Here is a 21,634-nt window from a genome sequence, read left to right as displayed (position 1 = left end):
CGCTGGTTAGGTGCGTTGGCCACGCTAAATTCTCCCTCAGTGTATCCGAACAGGCGCCGGAGTGTGGCGACTAAGGGATTCTCACAGTAACTTCATTGCAGTATTAATGTAAGCCTACTTGTGACACTAATAAAAAATAACTGGGGAAACCTTCATAACAGGGAAAGAGGATCTTTTTTGTTGCAAGCATGCTTGTTATGTAACATGAATTTCCCCATATGTAAAAACTAAAAGTGTACAAAAGAAAACTTGGCACCAGTTTTCACTCGCTCAGCTCACCAAATTGATGTTTGCACTAACTATTCGGAGTTGCATGGTGGCACAGTGGTTAGTACTGCTGCTTCACAGCGCCAGGGACCTGGGTTCGATTCCTGGTTTGGGTCACTGTCTGTGTGGTGTCTGCACGTTCTCCCCGTGTCTGCATGGGTTTCCTCCGGGTGCTCCGACTTCCTCCTAAGGGCAGTTTAGGTTGATGGGCCATGCTAAATTGACCCTCATGTCAGGAGGACGAGCTAGGGTTAACGTGTGGGGTTATGGGGATAAAGCCTGGGTGGGTTTGTGGTCGGCGTTGACTCGATGGATCAAATGGCCTCCTTCTGCACTGTAGGGATTCTATGATTCTATTATTTGATCAGAACATTGACTACAGGAGTTGAGGCGCCTTGTTGAAGTTGTACAAGACATCAGTAAGACCACACTTCGAATACTGTGTGCAATTCTGGTCACCCTATTGTAGAAAGGATATTATTAAACGAGAAAGAATGCGGAAAGGATTTGCTAGGATGCTACCGGGACTTGATTGTTTGAGTTATAAGGAGAGGCTGGATAGACTGGGACTTTTTTCCCTGGAGTGTAGGAGGCTTAGGAGTGATCTTCTAGAAGTCTATAAAATAGAGGGGCATAGATCAGCTAGATAGTCAACATCTTTTCCCAAAGGTAGGGGAGTCTAAAACTAGAGGGCATAGGTTTAAGGTGAGAGGGGAGTGATACAAAAGGGTCCAGAGAGGCAATTTTTTCACTCAGAGGGTGGTGAGTGTCTGGCGGTAGTAGTGGAAGTGGATACAATTTTGTCTTTTAAAAAGCATTTCGATACTGACATGGGTAAGATGGGTATAGAGGGATATGGGCCAAATGTGGTTAAAAAAGGGCCGAAGGAACTATTTCCATGCTGTAAACCTCTATGACTCTATTAGAGGAGATGTCCCTATTAATAACTCACTCCTTGAGCCAATCAGAAGACATTGAACCTCATTTATTAATTATCAACAGTACATGCAGCCGCGTTGTAAAGCAACACACTTACAAAGGGCAGAATTTAACAACCCCAGCAGAACAATAAAGCCTAACAGAACAGTTGACCAATGTTGGCCATTCAAACATGTTACAAACGCCTCAATCCCGCTATCTTCGAGACTGTTACAAATCCAAAATATTCATTCTAAACCAACTTCTCTCCCGCACAACAGCTAACAGAAATCCGCACCCCATACATGAAATAAAAGATACAACGTCACGCCATCTTAAGAAAAATTGAATATCTTCTCAATAGTTTTTCTGTCTCTTTATTCCGCCCCCCTCACCACCAACCTCCCCGTTTCCCGAACAAAACCCTTACTTATCAATTATGTTTCATTAATAGTCTTCCTCTGGCTTTAACTGCTACTCTACCGAGTGGAACCGTCGATTAGAAGTGTGTCTTTTGCTCCTGTATCGTGCATCCCCGTTATAATGTTGACGCGATAACCAAAGTTTTCCGTTCGCTGGAGTGCTCTGCCCACACAAGGGGTGCCTTTTGTTTTTCCTCTCACAGTTTCGCAATGCCGGGGTCTCTCATTAATACCTCTCTTTCTCTCTCTCTCTTTATTTTTGGTTTCACTGCCCATCGCTGCAGGGTCAGTACCGGCCCAGCAGCCCAATGTGTCACTTTATACTGCCTTTAAACTCCCCTGATTGGAAAGAAAAGGCTCAGTGTTAACATTTGCCGCGATTAGTCAAAGAGACATCAATAGCAAGCAGCCAGGGGCGGGGTGGGAGGGGAGGCGAAGCCACTTCGCTTAAACTGAGTCGCGACAGCTCTCTGCTGACCCAGGCATGCCGCCCTCTCATCCCGCCCACCCACATAAGGGATTTTCACCACAACCCCATTGATTAATCGGTCAACTGTTCTGCACTGATGTTGTTGGGGAGCATTAGGGTTGCCAATCGCGTCCCGTGTGCAGCCGAGTCCTCCTGACCTCACGCTGTAACCGTAAACCCCACAGCAGACATTTACCGTAAACCCCACACCAGACCGTAACCGTACAACCCCGCCTGCCCAAGGGACAGAGTGAGTCTGCTTTTGGGGTACATTTGGGGATGGGACAGTGCTATGGGAGATTGGCTCCCCGCTGCACATTTAGGTTCCAAAAAGTTTTTTTTTTAAAAAACATGCCAAATCGGAAGTCTCGTTGCCAAAGGAGGAGGGATTGGCGATTGGGTCTGGCTTGTAAAAAAAAAAGGGAAGCGGGGGGTGCGAAAGCACGACAGCGCCATCTCTCCATCCTCTCTTTCGAATGGAATGAGCAGGCCGTGGGTGGGTGTGGGAAGGGGGAAGATGGGCAGGCTGTTTTGACTCCCCCCCCCCCTCCCGGTGGGAGTCACTGAGGAATGGGGGTGGGCAACTCACAACTGGAGCGCGACCAACTTCAGCGGGTCGGTCCTGCTCTCTGTGCTGAAGTACGGGTAGACGGTTTCGGTGAACGTCCCGGTGAAGGTGTGGATGTGCGCCATGGTGGTGGCGTTGTAGAAGGACACCTGGCCTTCCTCGTAGTCCAGATACACCCCCACCCTCTTGGGCACCATGGTGCCCAGCTTCAGGACGGTGCGCGGGGTGGTGAACGCCGTGTACTCCTTGTCCCACAGACCCACCGCCCAGATGCCGCTCTCCGGGATCGCCTTTCGGGCCACCGACACCTTGGCGGCGCCCACATCCCAGGCCATGTTGTTGCCCACGTCTATCTCCCAGTAGTGGCGCCCCGAGGAGAATCCCTGGGTGGCCAGGACACTGAGCAGGAAATTGAAGCGCTCGGGAAACTCAGGCACCTTCTTCCACTCGCCTCGCCTCACCTGCGTGTCATCATCCGTCAGGAGGAGGCGGGGGTGTGCGGTTTGCGGGTCCAGGGTCAGCAGGGCTGGAACTGGAGGTGAGAAGAAAGATGGAGTCATGCCTTGCATCTCTACCTTCCCAAAGTAGGTCGGGTGGATTAGCCATGTTCAATTGCCCCTTAGTGTCCAAGGATGTATAGGTTAGGTGGATTGGCCATGCTAAATTGTCCCTTAGTGTCCAAAGATGTGCAGGTTAGGTGAATTGGCCATGTTAAATTGTCCCTTAGTGTCCAAAGATGTGCAGGTTAGGTGAATTGGCCATGCTAAATTGTCCCTTAGTGTCCAAAGATGTGCAGGTTAGGTGAATTGGCCATGTTAAATTGCCCCTTACTATCCTAAGATGTGCAAGTTTGGTGGATTGGCCATGCTGAATTGCCCCTTCGTGTCCAAGGATGTGCGGGTTAGGTGGATTGGCCATGCTAAATTACCCCATAGTGTCCCAAGATCTGTAGGTTAGGTGGATTGGCCATGCTAAATTACCCCATAGTGTCCCAAGATCTGTAGGTTAGGTGGATTGGCCATGCTAAATTACCCCATAGTGTCCCAAGATCTGTAGGTTAGGTGGATTGGCCATGCTAAATTACCCCATAGTGTCCCAAGATCTGTAGGTTAGGTGGATTGGCCATGCTAAATTGCCCCTTAGTGTCCAAAGATGCGTAGGTTGGATGGATAAGCCATAATAAAAGTGTGGGATTGCGGGGAGAGGGTAGGGTGAGAGGGCCTAGGCAAGATGCCCTTTCGGAGAGACGGTGCAGACTCGATGGGCCGAATGGCCTCTTCCGCACTGTAGGGATTCTACAATTCGAATGGTTACCTGGTGGAACAAACACTCAGGTGGGTGTGATACAAGTGTGGGTGTAAGGCCACCCATTCCAGTGCTGGGATCCACCACTCAAATGTCCTTGGGGATGGGCAATAAATGCTGGCCCAGCCAGCAACGCCCATGAATGAATATTTAAAATAAATAATCACCCTTCCCTCTCTTCCACGCCCAAAGTCAGGGTAGGGGAAATAAAACCTTTCATCAGATTTCTATAGACTCATTGCGATTCCAATGAATCTTTATTCTTCCTTGAGAAAGAATATCAGGGTATAGGTTTAAGGTGAGAGGGGAAAGATTTAAAAGGGACCTGAGGGGCAACTATTTCACACAGAGCGTGGAGCATGTGTGGAATGAGTGCCAGCGGAGGTGGGTACATTAAAACATTTAAAAGACATTTGGACAGGTACATGGAAAGGAAAGGTTTAAAGCGATATGGGCCAAATGCGGGCAAATGGGACTCGTTCAGTTTAGGAAAACTGGTCAGCATGGAGGGGTGAGGCTAAAGGGCCTGTTTCCAGGGACCCAGCACCCGGGTTTGATTCCCGGCTTGGGTGACTGTGCACACTCTGCACGTTCTCCCCGTGTCGGCGTGGGTTTCTTCCGGGTGCTCCGGTTTCCTCCCGCAGTCCAAAAGATGTGTAAGTAAGGTGGATTGGCCATGATAAATTGTCCATAAATGTCAGGGGGATTAGCAGGGCAAAAATGTGGGGTCACAGGGATAGGCATGGGTGGTCCTGTGGTCGGTGCAGGCTCGATGGGCCAAATGGCCTCCTTCTGCTCTGTTGGGATTCTACGGTTCTATGACTCTAATAGCAAGGGGATATGGCTTTTTCCCAAAAACCATTGGGTGGCACGGTGGTTAACATTGCTGCCTCACAGTGTCAGGGACCCAGATTCAATTCCGGCCTCTGGTCACTGTCTATGTAGAGTCTGCACATTCTACCCCGTATCTGAGTGGGTTTCCTCCGGGTGCTCCGGTTTCCCGCCACAGTCTGAAAGATGTGCAGGTTATGTGGATTGGCCATGCTAAATTGCCACTTAGAATCATAGAATAGAATCATAGAATCCCTACAGTTCCGAAAAAGGCCATTCGGCCCATCGAGTCTGTGCCGACCACAATCCTACCCAGGCCCTATTCACATAACCCCATGCATTTGCCCTCGCTAGTCCCCATGACACTAAGGGGCAATTTAGCACAGACAGTCCACCCAACCCACTTATCTTTGGATGTGGGAAGAAACCGGAGCACCCGGAGAAACCCACGCAGACACGGGGAGAACGTGCAGACTCCACACAGACAGTGACCCGAGGCCAGGAATCGAACCCAGGTCCCTGGCGCTGTGAGGCAGCAGTGCTAACCACTGTGCCGCCTTTGGTGTCCAAAGATGTGCAGGTTAGGTGGATTGTTCGTGCTAAATTGCCACTTAGTGTCCCAAGATGGGTAGGCGAGGGGAATTAGCGGGATAAATGTCTGGGGTTACAGGGATGGGATGGGTGGAGGGGGAAGTGGGGGTTGGAAGATGCTGTGTTGCAGAGTCGGTTTAGAGTCGATGGGTCAAATGGCCTGCTGCTGCACTGTTCGGAATGGGTTAACTGCAACCTTCCACTAATTTGTTTGCAAATTGTTTAATAGCACTCACCAGGATATTTAAAGGGGTTACAGGTGGCACTGGGTGTTGGGGCTGCGTATGTGGCGTTGTAAAAGAGAATAAAGTGAGTTTGTGAAGAAGCTGGAAGTTTTTATCACTGGACGGTAACTGAGAGGCTTAACATGCACTGTTAGGCATTCTAAGAGAAGAGGAAGCACTGTCCATATCTAATCTCCAACCCAAACAATTCTCCCCCCCCCACCCCCATTCTCTCCCCACATCTCCATGCACTGAATGAAGGAAACACAGAGTTCGGGAAAGTATAGCAGGCTGATTTAATTCCTTGTGACCTCTCATTAACACAACGTGGATATTTTGTATTCAAGTCTGCTTTACATCAGTCTTCGGAGAACCCAGTGAAACAATTGGACGATTCATTGCGTCCTGTGCTAATTCCCAGTAAAGCCTGCTGATAATATAAACCAGCCAACAGCCTCCAAGGTCCCTTGGAGCATATCTGAATGGCAGAGAAATTTTGGCAAGAGCGGCAGACACATGAGAGCATTTAATCACAACATTAAATCATCACTTGGCTATTCCTGGGAGAATCAGAGATTTGTGCAGCATTGAACGAGGCCATTCACCCGTCGTGTCCGTGGTGGTTCTTGGAACGAGTTCTCCAATGAATCCTAACCCCCCCCAACGAGCACATAGACCCATAGAATTCCTACCAGTGCAGAAGGTGGCCATTCAGCCCATTGAGCCTGCACCGACTCTCCAACAGAGCATCTTCCTCAGGCACTATCCCTATTAACATCACATATTTACCCCACTAATCCCCCGAACCTACACATCTGGGGACACTCAATCATCATAGAATTAGATTCATAGAATCAGTGCAGAAGGAGGCAATTCGGCCCATCTAGTCTGCACCAATCCCCATAATCCCCATTTGCCATGGCTAGTCCATCTAAACTGCACATCTTGGGATACTAAGGATCCATTTGCCATGGCCAATCCACCTAACCTGTGCATCATTGGACTCTAAGGAGCAATTTAGCATGGCCAGTCACCCAACCTGCACATCTTGGGGCACAAAGGAGCAATTTTTGCATGGCTAATCCACCTAACCTGCACATCTTGGGACACAAAGGGACAATTTAGCATGGCCAATCCATCTAACCTGCACGTGTTTGGAATGTCGGTGGAAAGCAGAGCACCCGGAGGAAAGCCACGCAGACACGGGGAGAATGTGCAGACTCCACACAGACAGTGACCCACGCCGGGAATCGAGCCCAGGTCCCTGGCACTGTGAGGCAGCAGTGCTAACCACTGTGCCACCGTGCTGGCCCAATTTCTTTTTTGTAAGTTGCTACCAAACATTGCTTTCAACCAGCCAGCTCCATTCCCATTTCGGATTACATGTTCCATTTTTAAAAAAATAAAATCCTCCAATCCTTGCCATTTTTTGTGCCAATTATCTTAGATCTGTCACCTTCCCACCACTGGAAACAATTTCTCCTTATTTATCGGATTGGTGCAGATACCATGGCTGCTCAACAATTCCGTGAGAATCCTCCATGATTTTGTACACGAAACCTCCCCGCCTCTCGGAGGAGGATAATCCCAAATTCTCCGGTCTCTCCGCAGAACTGAACTCTCCAATCCCCGGCCACCGTCCCAGAACATTCTTCCTCCTGTGTTCCCTTGGAGGTCCAGGCCAACATATGCCACACTGACTTTCAAAGGTCAGGTTGCTCCACTTGGGGACAAAGCTAGAAGTTCTGGGAAGAATCATTGCCCCACCCTTACCTGGGTTGATGACTTTTAACATCCGTTTCCACACGATATACTGCAGGGGCCCAATGGGTTCATACAAGCTCAGGTTAAAATTGGCTTCCGTGGTTTTGATTTGGGACATCTCTGCTCTGTGTGGAACATCAACGTTTGGGCAATGTTATTAAATCAAACGGGATATTCCCTTCTAATCTTTAAAATAAATAAATCAATACATGCGGCTCAGAAACATATGAATAAACAACGGGTTGCGTGAGACATTCCATTCCAATTTAAATGTGGCGTCAGTGTGAAGTGGGCGGCTCGGTGGCACAGTGGTTAGCACTGCTGCCTCACAGCGCCAGGGACCCGGGTTTGATTCCTGGCTTGGGTCACTGCCTGGGCGGAGTCTGCACATTCTCCCCGTGTCTGCGTGGGTTTTCTCCCTGTGCTCCGGTTTCCTCCCACAGTCTGAAAGACATGCTGGTTAGGATGTATTGGCCATGTTAAATTCTCCCTCAGTGTACCCGAACAGGCACCGGAGTGTGGCGACTAGGGGATTTTCACAGTAACTTTGTTAGCCTAATTTTGACTAAGAAATAAACTTTAAACTTTTGAATCATCGAATCCCTACAATGCAGCAGGAGGCCATTCGAGCCTTTACCAACAGCAATCCCACCCAGGCCCTATTCCTGTAATCCACGCATTTACCCTGCTAGTCCCCCTGACGCTAAAGGGGCAATTTAGCATAGAACCCCTACAGTGCAGAAGGAGGCCATTTGGCCCATCGAGCCTGCACCGACAACAATCCCAGACAGGCCCTGATCCCCCCTGACACTAAGGGGCAATTTAGCATGGCCAATCCACCTAACCTACACATCGTTGGATTGTGATGGATGATGCTTTTGGTGAATTTTAAAATGAAGGGACAGTTGGAATATTAGTGTTCAAATTCAGTGCAAACAAATCAGGTTCTGGGTAAATCCAAAGTATGAAATAGGAGGAGGAGAAGGCCACTCAGCCCTTCGAGCCTGCTCCACTATTCAATAACATCTTGGCTGATCTGATTGTAACCTCAATCCCACCTACCCCGGATAACCTTTCACCCCCTTGCTTATCAAGAATGTTGCCGAAGGATCCTTGGTGAGTTGTTTGTGTGCGTCTTGGAGAGAGTACACACTGAAGCCACACTGGTGCATAGGTGGTGGAGGGAGTGAATAGTGGAAGTAATGGGTGCCAATCAAGCGGGGCTGCTTTGTCCTGGATAGTGTCGAGCTTCTTGAGTGTTGTTGGAGCTGCAACCGTCCAGGCAAGTGGGGAGTATTCCTTCACACTCTTGACTTGTGCCTTGTAGATGGTGGATAGGCTTTGGGGAGTCAGGAGGTGAGTTACTCATCGCAGGATTCCTAGCCTCTGCCCTGTAGCCGCAGTATTTATATGACTAATCCAGTTTCTGGTCTCTGGTTCGCCGTAGCATTTATAAGACTAATCCAGTTTCTGATCCCTGGTTAGCTGCAGTATTTATATGACTAATCCAGTTTCTGGTCTCTGGTTAGCCGTAGTATTTATATGACTAATTCAGTTTCTGATCTCTGGTTAGCTGTAGTATTTACATGACCAATCCAGTTTCTCTCGTTTATGGTAGCCCCCAGGATGTTGGCAGCAGGGGAGTAGAAACATAGAAACCAGAAGCAGGAGGAGGCCATTCAGCCCTTCGAGCCTGCTCCACCATTCATAGCTGATCATCAAATTCAATATTCTGATCCCCCCCTTCCCCCCATATCCCTTGCTCCCTTTAGCCCCAAGAGCTATACCTAATTTCTTCTTGAAATCACACGTTTTGGCCTCAACTACTTTCTGTGGCAGTGAATTCCACACATTCACCACGCTCTGGGTGAAGAAATTTCTCCTCACCTCAGTCCTAAAAGGTCTATCCCTTAACCTCAAACTATGACCCCCTAATTCTGGACTCCCCCACTTTGGGCAACATTCTTTCTGAATCTACCCTGTCTAATCCTGTTAGAATTTTATAAGTATCAATGAGATCCCCTCTCACTCTTCTAAACTCCAATGTGCGGGTTATGTGCATTGGCCATGCTAAATTGACCCTAGTGTCAAGGGATTAGCAGGGTAAATGTGTGGGGTTACGGGGATAGGGCCTGGATGGGATTGTTGTCGGTGCAGGCTCGATGGGCCAAATAGCCTCCTTCTGCATTGTAGGGATTCTATGAGTATGGACTTAGCTGAATCTATCACTGAATTAATAACATCCAAATATCTAAGACAGGGTAGATTCAGAAAGAATGTGCCCAATGGTGAGAAGTCCAGAACTTGGCAGAATCCCAAACAGCCAGGAGTGACCAGGGTTAGGACAACTCATTCAATGAAGAACTTCAGTGACCCTTCAGTCTATGCTACAGAGGGAATGCAGCGAAGGTCTACCAGGCTGATTCCTGGGATGACAAGTCTGTCATATGAGGAGAGGCTCAGTCGGTGAGGATTATATTCACTGGAGTTTAGAAGAGTGAGAGCGGATCTCATAGAAACTTATACAATTCATAGAATCCCCTACAGTGCAGAAGAAGGCCATTCAGCCCATCGAGTCTGCACCAACCACAATCCCACCCTGTCCCCATAACTCCATGCATTTTACCCTAGCTAGCCCCCCTGACGCTAAGGGGCAATTTAGCATGGCCAATCCACCTAACCAGCATGTCTTTCAGACAGTGGGAGGAAACCGGAGCATCCGGAGGAAACCCACGCAGACACGGGGAGAACATGCAGACTCCGCACAGACAGTGACCCAAGCCGGGAATCGAACCCGGGTCCCTGGTGCAGTGTGGCACCAGGGACACCATCCATAGGTGCAGACACGGTGCAGACTCGCTGGGCCAAATGGCCTCCTTCTGCACTGTATGATTCTAAGATTCTATCACGTTGTCCTATCTAGACCAACCACTTATATCCCTCTGTTCCCTGCCTGTTCATGTGTCTATCCAGAAAAACCTTAAATGTCGCTAACGTAACTGCCTCAACCACCTCACTTGGCAGTGCATTCAGGCCCCCACCACCCACTGTGTAAAAAACTTCCACCGCAACATCTCCACTGAACCTTTCCCCCCTTATCTTGAACTTGTGCCCCCTTGTAATTGTTATTTCTGCCCTGGGAAAAAGCTTCCAACTGTTCACCCTAACTATACCCTTCATAATTTTATCTATCAGGTCACCCCTCAGCCTCCGTCTTTCCAGGGACAACAATCCCAGTTTATTCAATCTCTCTTCATAGCTAATACCCTCCATACCTGGCAACACCCTGTACTCTCTCCAAAGCCTCCATGTCCTCCATGGTCTTTGTTGCGTAATAATAAAAGGATAACAGACAGGAGAGATGTTTGGCCAGAGGGAGTCAGGGACCATCTCGTAGATGGTCCCTGTATTGGAGGAAACTGTTGGAGAAACTTCTGAAGAAGAGCATCTATCTCCACTTGGAGAGGCAAAGCTTGATCAGGGATTGTCAGCATGGCTTCGTCAGAGGGAGGTCATGCTTAACAAATTTGATCGTATTTTTTGAGGAGGTGACCAGGTGTGTGGACGAGGGTAGTGCAGTCGATGTAGTTTATGTGGATTTCAGCAAAGCCTTTGACAAGGTCCCATATGGGAGACTTGTAAAGAAGGTAAATTCACGTGGGATCTAGGGTAATTCGATAAAGTGGATTCAAAATTGGCTCAGTTGTAGGAGACAGAAGGTGATGACAGAAGCTGCTTTGGTAACTGGGAGCCAGTGTCCAGTGGCGTACCACACGGATCCGTGCTGGATCCCCTATAATTCGTCATCTTTATAAATTATATTGATGTCTATGTGGGGGGTAGGATTAGTAAGTTTGCGGGTGACACAAAGATTGGATGGGTGGTTAACAGTGAGGCGGAATATCCTGGGTTACAAGAAGATATAGACGGAATGGTCCAATGGGCAGATAAGTGACAGATGGAATTTAACCCTGAAAAGTGTGAGGTGATACACTTTGGAAGGAGTAATTTGACAAGAAAGTATTCAAGGAACGGTAGGACACCATGAAGTTCTGTGGAACAAAGGGTCCCTGGCGTGTTTGTCCACAGACCTCTGAAAGCGGAAGGGTATGTTAGTAGGGTGGTGAAAAAAGCATATGGGACACTTGTCTTTATCAATCGAGGCGTAGATTACAAAAGCAGGGAAGTCATGATGGAGTTGTATAGAACTTTGGTGAGGCCACAGCTGGAGTACTGTGTGTAGTTCTGGTCGCCACATTATAGGAAGGATGTGATTGTACTGGAGACGGTGCAGAGGAGATTCACCAGGATGCTGCCTGGGATGGAGCATTTAAGTTATGAAGAGAGGTTGGGTCGGCTTGGGTTGTTTGCGTTGGAGCAGAGAAGACTGAGGGGCGCCCTGATCGAGGTGTACAAGATTATGAGGGGCATGGACAGAGTAGATAAGGAGCAGCTGTTCCCCTTAGTTGAAGGGTCAGTCATGAGGGGACATGGGTTCAAGGTGAGGGGCAGGAGGTGTAGGGGGGATGTGAGGAAAAGCTTTTTTACCCAGAGGGTGGTGATGGTCTAGAATGTGCTGTCTGGGAGGGTGGTGGAGGCAGGTTGCTTCACATCCTTTAAAAAGTACCTGGATGAGCACTTGGCACATCATAACATTCAGGGCTATGGGCCAAGTGCTGGTAAATGGGTTAGATGGTAGGTCAGGGGTTTTACACGTGTCAGTGCAGACTCGATGGGCCGAAGGGCACTCTTCTGCGCTGTGTGATTCTGCCTAGAATGTAATTCTGTCGTGCTTTGATATCACTGCACAGACTGTGACAAGCGTCAGGGCTGACGTGAACCGAATAAAATATAAACTATTGTCGCCCATGAGGGTAACGTTTCAAATCATTGCAGAACTTGAGAGCGAAGGAGTTAAAGGGTTAATTGACAGACACACCCCTGCATTCCATGGAGGGGAGAGGTGTGTGGGGGCAATGTTACTTTGCTACTTGTTACAGATCGTGACCATTCCTTAATCATCACCTGGCCAGCACAGCAGTACAGTGGTTAGCATTGCTGCCTCACAGCGCCAGGGACCCGGGTTCGATTCCCGGCTTGGGTCACTGTCTGTGTGGAGTTGCATGTTCTCCCATGTCTATGTGGGTTTCCTCTGGGTGCTCTGGTTTCCTCCCACACTCCAAAGATGTGCAGGTTAGGTGGATTTGCCTTGCTAAATTGCCCCTTGGTGTCCAAAGATGTGCAGGTTAGGTGGATTGGCCATGCTAAATTGACCCTTAGTGTTCAACAATGTGCTGGTTAGGTGGATTGGCCATGCTAAATTGTACCTTCGTGTCCAAAGATGTGCCAGTTAAGTGGATTGGCCATGCTAAATTGCCCCTTAGTGCCCAAAGATGTGCAGGTTAGGTTGATTGGCCATGCTAAATTGCCCCTTAGTGTCCAAAGATGTGCCGGTTAAGTGTATTGGCCATGCTAAATTGTCCCTTGGTGTTCAAAGATGAGCAGGTTAGGTGGATTTGCCATGCTAAATTGCCCCTAGTGTCAGGGGATTAGCAGGGTAAATATGAGGAGTTATGGGAATAGGTCTTGAGTCGGTAAAGACTTCATGGGCCAAATGGCCTCCTTCTGCACTGCAGGGATTCTATGATCGTCTATGAAATGCCCTTCAAAATCATTTACTTGGGTCAGATTTTCTCGGCACATTATAGATTAAGCGTTTGCCATTATTTATGTGTAAATGGTGCTAGCTGCGAGTGAGGGAGTTTTGGGTTTAAATGCAGTGTCAAATATTATCGCCTTTGCCATCTCTGTTCACACTCTAAGCAAAGGCTGACAGTCAGTATTCACAAACAAGTCACAAATATGTTCGCTCGAACAAGGTCCACAACTTCACTGCAGACGGTCTACCTGAAATACTACTCATAAATCATGATCATTCATAACGATTCTCAATATTAGCAAACACAACCGGAGAAAAGATTACTCACCCGTCAAGCAATGATTTGATGTCCTAGATATTTAAAAACACAGGAGATTAGAGTGCAACTTGGTCATAGAGTTAGAAACAAACATTCAGACATTACAAAATCCAATCATGATCAGTTTATTTCTAAATCAAACCATTTTGTCTTTAAATTGAGTTACAGATTGTGAGTGTCTCTGGTTGGTCAGCATTTATTGCCCACCTCTAACTGCCCTTGAACTGAGTGGTTTGCTAGGGCCATCTCAGAGAGCAGTTGAGAGTCAACCACACATTGCTGTGGGCGCTGGAGTCACGTGTCGGTCAGATCAGGTAAGGATGGCAGATTTCCTTCCCTAAAGTACATTTGCGAACCAGATGGGTTTTTCCGACAATCGACAATGGTTTCGTGGTCATAGAATCATAGAATCCCTACAATGCAGAATGACCCCATTCGGCCCATCGAGTGTGCATCAACCGCAATCTCACTTTAGGCCCTATTCCTGTAACCCCACATATTTACCCTGCTCATCCCCCTGACACTAGGCTCAATTTAGCATGGCCAATCCACCTAACGCGCACATCTTTGGAGTGTGGGAGGAAACCAGAGCACCCGGAGGAAACCCACTGTGGTGAACCATCGTTGGTTCCCACTAGGTAGTACTGAGCCAGGGTCTGGCCAGTACTACGAGTATGTATATATGTTGCTGTTGGGGTTAGGGATGGGTTGTTCTACTTGTTGCTGTTGGGGTTAGGGTTGGGCTGTTACACCTGTATTATAGTTATTATAGAATCATAGAATCATAGAAACCCTACAGTGCAGAAGGAGGCCATTCGGCCCATCGAGTCTGCACCGACCACAATCCCACCCAGGCCCTACCCCCACATATTTATCCGCTAATCCCTCTAACCTACGCATCTCAGGACTCTAAGGGGCAATTTTTAACCTGGCCAATCAACCTAACCCGCACATCTTTGGACTGTGGGAGGAAACCGGAGCTCCCGGAGGAAACCCACGCAAACATGAGGAGAATGTGCAAACTCCACACAGACAGTGACCCGAGCCGGGAATCGAACCCGGGACCCTGGAGCTGTGAAGCAGCAGTGCTAACCACTGTGCTACCGTGCCGCCCCCCCCAGTCTGGTACATCCCAGTCGGGCTCCGCCTCCTGGGAGAGGTATAAAGGTCACTGCTCTGTCTGGGACCCCTCAGTCTGGGATCGTGTACTATACATGGTAGCTTCGTTGTAATAGTAAATAATAGCCTTTATTTCTTTGAGCATCTCAAGCCTCGTGTATGATAACGCGCATCACCCACACACTGGGAAAACATGCAAACTCCACACAGACAGTCACCCGAAGCCGGAATTGAACCCGATCCCTGGCACTGTGAAGTAACATTGTGCCCCCTGTCATCATTAGACTTTTAATTCCAAATTTTTTATTGAACTTAATTTCCACATCTGCCAAGGTGTGATTCGAACCCGGGTCCCCAGAGCATTTCCCTGGGTCTCTGGATTACTGCTGCTATGGCAATACCATTACATCAGCGCCTCCCTGAATATTTACTGATTAACTGGAGCGTTATGAAGCAAAAGTAGACACTGAGGTGATATTAGGGGCGGCACAATGGTTAGCATTGCTGCCTCAGTGTCAAGCACCCGGATTCAAATCCCGGCTTAGGTCACTATCTGTGTGGAGTCTGCACGTTCTCCCTGTGTGGGTTTCCTCCGGGTTCTCCGGTTTCATCCCACACTTCAAAGATGTGCAGGTTCGGTGGATTAATGGGGTGAATGCTTGGGGTTACAGTGATAGGTTCTCTGGCAGAGAGTTGGTGCAGGCTGAATGGCATCCTTCTGCACTGTGGGGATTTTCTTTTATTCATTCGTGAGAAATATGCGTCGCTGGCTGGCCAGCATTTATTGCCCATCCCTAGTTGCCCGAGGGCAGTTGAGAGTCAGCCACATTGCTGTGACTCTGGAGTCACATGGAGGCCAGACCGGGTAAGGACAGCAGATTTCCCTCTCTAAAGGACATAAGTGAACCAGATGGGTTTTTCCGACAATTGACAATGGTTTCACGGTCATCAGTAGATTCTTAATTCCAGATATTTTTTGTTGAATTCAAATTCCACCAGCTGCTGTGCCGGGATTCGAACCCAGGTCCCCAGAACGTTAGCTGAGTTTCCTGGATCAATAGTCTAGCGATAATACCACTAGGCCATCACTTCCCCCTATCTGTGTAATGAAAATAGATTATGACCCACACATCCATCATAAACCAGAGCTCCCCCTATGAGGAATGCATACATTGTTCAGTTAATAGGCAGCACGGTGGTTAGCACTGCGGCCTCACAGCCCCCAGGACCCAGAATCAATTCCAGCTTTGGCTGACTGTCCGGAGTCTGAACATTCTCCCCGTGTCTGTGTGGGTTTCCTCCGGGTGCTCCGGTTTCCTCCCACAGTCCGAAAGATGCGCTGGTTAGGTGCACTGGCCATGCTAAAATTCTCCCTCCGTGTACCCGAACAGGCACTGGAGAGTGGCGACTAGGGGATTTTCACAGTAACTTCATTGCAGTGTTAATGTAAGCCTACTTGTTACATTAATGAATAAACTTTAAATTCTCCCCTCAACATCAGGTGCAACAGGTGATCAAGAAGGCAAATGGGATGTTGGCCTTTATCGCAAGGGGGATAGAATATAAAAGCAGAGATGTCTTGCTGCATCTGTACAGGGCATTGGTGAGGCCGCAGCTGGAATACTGTGTGCAGTATTGGTCCCCTTATTTGCGGAAGGATATATTGGCCTTGGAGGGAGTGCAGAGAAGGTTCACCAGGTTGATACCAGAGTTGAGGGGTGTTGATTATGAGGAGAGACTGAGCAGATTGGGTTTGTATTCGTTGGAATTTAGAAGGCTGAGGGGGGATCTTATAGAGACCTATAAGATAATGAAGGGGCTGGATAGGGTAGAGATGGAGAGATTCTTTCCACTTCGAAAGGAAACTAGAACTAGAGGGCACAGCCTCAAAATAAAGGGGGGTCAGTTTAGGACAGAGTTGAGGAGGAACTCCTTCTCTCAGAGGGTGGTGAATCTCTGGAATTCTCTGCCCACTGAAGTGGTGGAGGCTACCTCGTTGAATATGTTTAAATCACGGATAGATGGATTCCTGATCGGTAAGGGAATTAGGGGTTATAGGGATCAGGCGGGTAAGTGGAACTGATCCACTTCAGATCAGCCATGGTCTTATTGAATGGCGGGGCAGGCTCGAGGGGCTAGATGGCCTACTCCTGCTTCTATTTCTTATGTTCTTATGTTCTTATCAGTGTCCCTGACTGTGTGTGTGTGTGAGTGGGGCTCTCTCTCTCTCATAGAATCCTTACAGTGCAGAAGGAGGCCATTCGGCCCATCGAGTCTGCACTGACCACAATCCCACCCAGACCCTTTCCCACAACACCATACATTTACCCTAGTTAGTCCCCTGGCACTAAAGGGCAATTTAACACGGCCAATCCACCTAAACTGCACACCTTTGGACTGTGGGAGGAAACCGGAGCACCCGGAGGAAACCCACGCAGACACGGGGAGAAAGTGCAACTCCGCACAGACAGTGACCCAAGCTGGGAATTGAACCTGGGTCCCTGACGCTGTGAGGCAGCAGTGCTAATCCCTATGCCACCATACCACCCTTTCCAGCCTTACCTTGAGGATCTCTGCATCCTTCATGGACATCTTCTGCTGTATATCCGCGATGCGTTCGTTCATCAATGCCCTCTCGGAAGCCACTGTCTTCAGATTGTCTTCCAGCTGCTGCAGGATGCTGTCTTCCTTCTTTTTGATCTTTCCCATCAGTACCTTCTCCTCGTCCCGGAGGTACTGCCGGAGCTTGGCAAATTCGATCTCGATGTTCCTCCGCATGGCCTCGGCTTGTTTCTACGCGCAGAACCAGGAGATGTGAGCTTCTCCGAGTCCTGCTCTCTGCTTCACGTTTCTCCTAACTACTCCATTCACTTTACTCAGAGTCCTCGCCCAGACTCGACCAGTCAAGCACAGCCCCCATAGATCAATTACCAGCCTGACATGTAAACGCATTGGAAACAGTTCAGAGCAGAAGGTTTACCAGACTAATACCAGGAATGGGTGGGTTGACTCATGAGGAAAGGTTAGACAGGCTAGGCTTGTATCCACTGGAGATTAGAAGAGTATCATAGAATCCTACAGTGCAGGAGGCCATTCAGCCCATCGAGTCTGCACCGACCACAATCCCAACCAGGCCCTATCCCCGTCACCCCATGTATTTACCCTAAAAGTTTTAAAATTTTATTTATTAGTGTCACAAGTAAGGCTTACATCAACACCGCAATGGAGTTACTGTGAAAATCCCCTAGTCGCCACACTCCGGCGCCTGTTCGGGTACATTGAGGGAGAATTTAGCACGGCCAATGCACCTAACCCGCACATCTTTAGGACTGTGTGAGGAAACCGGAGCACCCGGAGGAAACCCACGCAGACACGGGGAGAATGTGCAGACTCCACACAGTCAGTGACCTAAGACGGGAATCAAACCTGGGTCCCTGGCGCTGTGAGGCAGCAGTGCGAACCACCGTGCCACCCTAAACGAGATGACTTGATTGAAATCATAAGATCCTGAGGGGTACTGTCAGAGTGGATATGGAGAGAATGTTTCCTCTTGTGGGAGAACCTAGAGCTATTTTAAAAATAAGGGGGGGTGATCTTACTGTTGCACCCGGCCGGCCGATGGGCAGAACGAGCCGGTAAGATCGCGAGGGAGTCGAGTAGTTATAATTGTGTCCGATTTCTCGCCTCTTGCGATCTTACCAGCATCAGATATCCAGTGAAAGACTGAATAAACTATATATATATATACATATATTTCACATAAATTTATATATATTATATTAATATACTAAATTGTTAAATATCAGAGCTGGGCCCCGCCCACTCCCCCTACTGGCGGGAGTCAGATCGAGAGGCTTTTTTAAAAATTGCAGATTTGACCGCTGACCTTGCCGAGAAAACAGATCTGAAACTCTTCCGTTTTCACGCCTGTTCTGGACATAGAATTTTTTTGGTAAGCTCGCCCCCAAGGAGTTGCTCATTTAAAATGGAGATGAGGTGAAATTTTGATTTCTCAGAGGGTTGAGAGGAAACTCTCTTCCTCAGAAGGCAGTGGAAGTAGACTCTTTGAAGATTTTAGGTCAGAGGTGGATAGGCTGTTGATTAACGAGGCGGCAATACATTATGGGGGGATTGGGACGGGCATGCAGATTTGAGGTCACTATCAGAACGGTTGTGATCTTATTAAATGGCGGAGCAGGCTCGAGGGGCTGAGTGGCCTCCTCCTACTTTTTGCTCGCCTGTTCGTAACATGATCAAACACAGGTCAATTAAACCGTTGAACCCCCTACAGCAAGCAATCTCTTCTACACCAACAATACATGTGTCCAACACACAAAAGGTCTTTTTATGTTCAAGTTGGGCTGATTAATCATCTTCGAACGCGTCACCCGAAACTTAACTCAATAAACGTCATGATACGCTGGCACAGTGGTTAGTGCTGCTGCCTCACAACACCGAGGACCTGGGTCCGATTCCCGGCTTGGGTCACTGTCTGTGCAGAGTTTGCACATTCTCCCCATGTCTGCATGGGTTTCCTTCAGGTGCTCCAGTTTTCTCCCATAGTCCAAAGATGTGCGGGTTAGGTGGAGTGGCCGTGCTAAATTAACCCTTAGTGTCAGGGAGATTAGCGAGGTAAATATGTGGTGTTATGGGAATAGGGTCTGGGTGGGACTGTTATTGGTGCAGACTCAATGGGCTGAATGGCCTCCTTCTGTACTTAGGGATTCTATAATCATGGACTAGAATACAAAAGCAGGAATGTACTGCTGAGGCTTTATAAGTCAGACCACGTTTGGAATATTGTGAGCAGTTTTGGGCCCCGTAACAAAGGAAGGATGTACTGGCCTTGGAAAGGGTTCAGAGAAGATTCACGAGAATGATCGCAGGAATGAAAAGCTTGACGTATGAGGAATGTTTGAGGACTCTGGGTCTGTACTTGATGGAGTTTAGAAGGATGAGGGAGATCTCATTGAAACTTATAGAATATTGGGAGGCCTGGATAGAGTGGACGTGGGGAAGATGTTTCCATTAGTCGGAGAGACTGGGATCCGAGGGCACAGCCTCAGAGTAAAGGGACGACCCTTTAGAACTGAGATGAGGAGGGATTTCTTCAGCCAGAGTGTGGTAAATCTGTGGAATTCATTGCCACAGAAGACTGTGGAGGGCAGGTCATTGAGTGCATCTAAGACAGAGATAGCTGGACTCGTGATTGGTAAGGGGATCAAAGGTTCCGAGGAAAAGGCGGGAGAATGGGGTTGAGAAACTTATCAGCCATGATTGAATGGCAGAGCAGACTCGATGGGCCGAATGGCCTAATTCTGTTCCTATATCTTATGGTCTTATATCTATTATAGATGAAGGAAATAAGGTTTTTGGACAGAGCTTTCCCATACCTTCCCCAACATCACTGATTCTTGATGAAGTCTAAGAGCTCTCATGGCTTTAATATTACATTTATAATCGCAGTTGGTTCGGTTCAACAGCCTTCTTGTACCTCTGGATATACAGCATGTTTAACTGCAAGAGAGCAAGGACAGCATGGTGGTTAGCACTGCTGCCTCACAGTGCCAGGGACCCGGGTTCAATTCCGGCCTCGGGTCACTGTCTGTGTGGAGTCTGCACATTCTCCCCGTGTCTGCGTGGGTTTCCTCCGAGTGCTCCAGTTTCCTCCCACAGTCAGAAAGATGGCCGGTTAGGGTGCATTGACCATGCTAAATTCTCCCTCAGTGTACCCGAACAGGCGCCAGAGTGTGTGGCGACTCGGGGATTTTCACAGTAACTTCATTGCAGTGTTAATGTCAGCTGACTTGTGACACTAATAAATAAAAGAAACCTCCAAACTGGGAACTCTCTCGCACTTTAATCTTTCCTCCCCCACGTCCCACCCGCCCCCTGCCACAACCAAGGCAATCTCTCTATTTTTACCCTGTTCAATATCTACCCTCCGGTTCCACCTCAGCCACTGGAAATTCTTATTTCCGGAAATATCATAGGCTCCCGACTGTGCAGAAGAAGGCTTTTCGGCCCATCGAGTCGGCACTGACTCTCCAACAGAGAATCTTACCCAGGCCTCTTCCCCACTCTATCCCCATAACCCCATATATTTACCCCGCTAATCTCCTGAAGCTACACATCTTTGAACACTAAGGGGCAATTTAGCCTGGCCAGTCCACCTCACCTGCACATCTTTGGATGTCCCATTCCTCTGCCTCGCATTCTCCACAACCTCAAAATGAAGACTCTGACAGTCATTTGGTCTGAGGTCTATTATTAACCTGAGCAGCTGGGCAGGAATTCTCAGGGGATTTTGAGAGGAGCACCCGTTTTAGATTTGCATTTTAATTTCAGCCCTCGGCTTTGACTAAATCCCCCACGAAACAAACACAGACGCACACTCCTTGTCGCCCAGATATCAGACACCCCAAACCATGCCATTCCTCCCCCCCCCCCCCCCCCCCGCGGGTCAGTAAGTGGCTCTGCTGCCACCTCACCTTCAGTTCGGTGATGTTGGCCTGTTGGTTGTCCTGACTGTTGGAAATTGCGTCGGCTTGCTTGTTCAACAAATCCAGTGCCGTTTGTAGCTTCGCCTGCGGGTAGTAACGGGAGGATTAAACCGGTGGGGACACACTCGCTCCAACACTGCAGCACTCCCTCAGCACTGATCCTCTGACAGTGCAGCATCCCTCAGCACTGACCCTCTGACAGTGCGGCACTCCCTCAGCACTGACGCTCTGACGGTGCAGCACTCCCTCAGCACTGACCCTCTGACAGTTCAGCACTCCCTTAGCACTGACCCTCTGACAGTGCGGCACTCCCTCAGTACCGACCCTCTGACAGTGCAGCACTCCCTCAGCACTGATCCTCTGACAGTGCAGCACTCCCTCAGCACTGATCCTCTGACAGTGCAGCACTCCCTCAGCACTGATCCTCTGACAGTGCAGCACTCCCTCAGCACTGATCCTCTGACAGTGCAGCACTCCCTCAGCACTGACCCTCTGACAGTGCAGCACTCCCTCAGCACTGACTCTCTGACAGTGCAGCATCCTTCAGTACTGACCCCCCAACACTGCGGCACTCCCTCAGTACAGACCCTCTGACAGTGCGGCACTCCCTCAGCACTGACCGTCTGAGAGTCGGGCACTCCCTCAGCACTGACCCTCTGACAGTTCAGCACTCCC

At 48.8% G+C, this 21,634-nt stretch overlaps 2 protein-coding genes across 3 annotated transcripts in view; one reads left to right on the top strand and one right to left on the bottom strand.

Annotated features, from left to right (window-relative positions):
- Nucleotides 1-21,634, top strand: part of LOC144496832 (HEPACAM family member 2-like) — an 86,995-nt gene that overhangs the window by 45,744 nt on the left and 19,617 nt on the right. The window lies entirely within an intron of this gene.
- On the bottom strand, nucleotides 1,237-21,148 carry LOC144496833 (E3 ubiquitin-protein ligase TRIM69-like). The gene is made up of 6 exons (XM_078217399.1): nucleotides 20,948-21,148; nucleotides 17,019-17,249; nucleotides 13,347-13,369; nucleotides 7,369-7,484; nucleotides 3,106-3,176; nucleotides 1,237-1,946 (listed from the first exon to the last, which is right to left on the bottom strand). The coding sequence occupies exons 2-6, from the start codon at nucleotides 17,232-17,234 to the stop codon at nucleotides 1,926-1,928; spliced, it is 447 nt and encodes a 148-aa protein (XP_078073525.1). The 5' UTR covers nucleotides 17,235-17,249; nucleotides 20,948-21,148; the 3' UTR covers nucleotides 1,237-1,925.

This window comes from Mustelus asterias, chromosome 8, assembly GCF_964213995.1.
Source record: "Mustelus asterias chromosome 8, sMusAst1.hap1.1, whole genome shotgun sequence".
NCBI classification, from domain to species: Eukaryota; Metazoa; Chordata; class Chondrichthyes; order Carcharhiniformes; family Triakidae; genus Mustelus; species Mustelus asterias.
This window is presented reverse-complemented; position numbering and strand designations above follow the sequence as displayed.

What these genes read in the sequence shown, in the direction of transcription:
- LOC144496833 (XM_078217399.1), bottom strand. Translation starts at nt 17,234, where the DNA reads ATGCGGAGGAACATCGAGATCGAATTTGCCAAGCTCCGGCAGTACCTC. An exon ending in AGGATGCAGAGATCCTCAAG is followed by an intron (nt 13,370 to 17,018) that starts GTAAGGCTGGAA and finishes TTAAATATCTAG; the next exon opens with GACATCAAATCATTGCTTGA. An exon ending in TGACGGATGATGACACGCAG is followed by an intron (nt 1,947 to 3,105) that starts GTGAGGCGAGGC and finishes CTTTCCAATCAG; the next exon opens with GGGAGTTTAAAGGCAGTATA.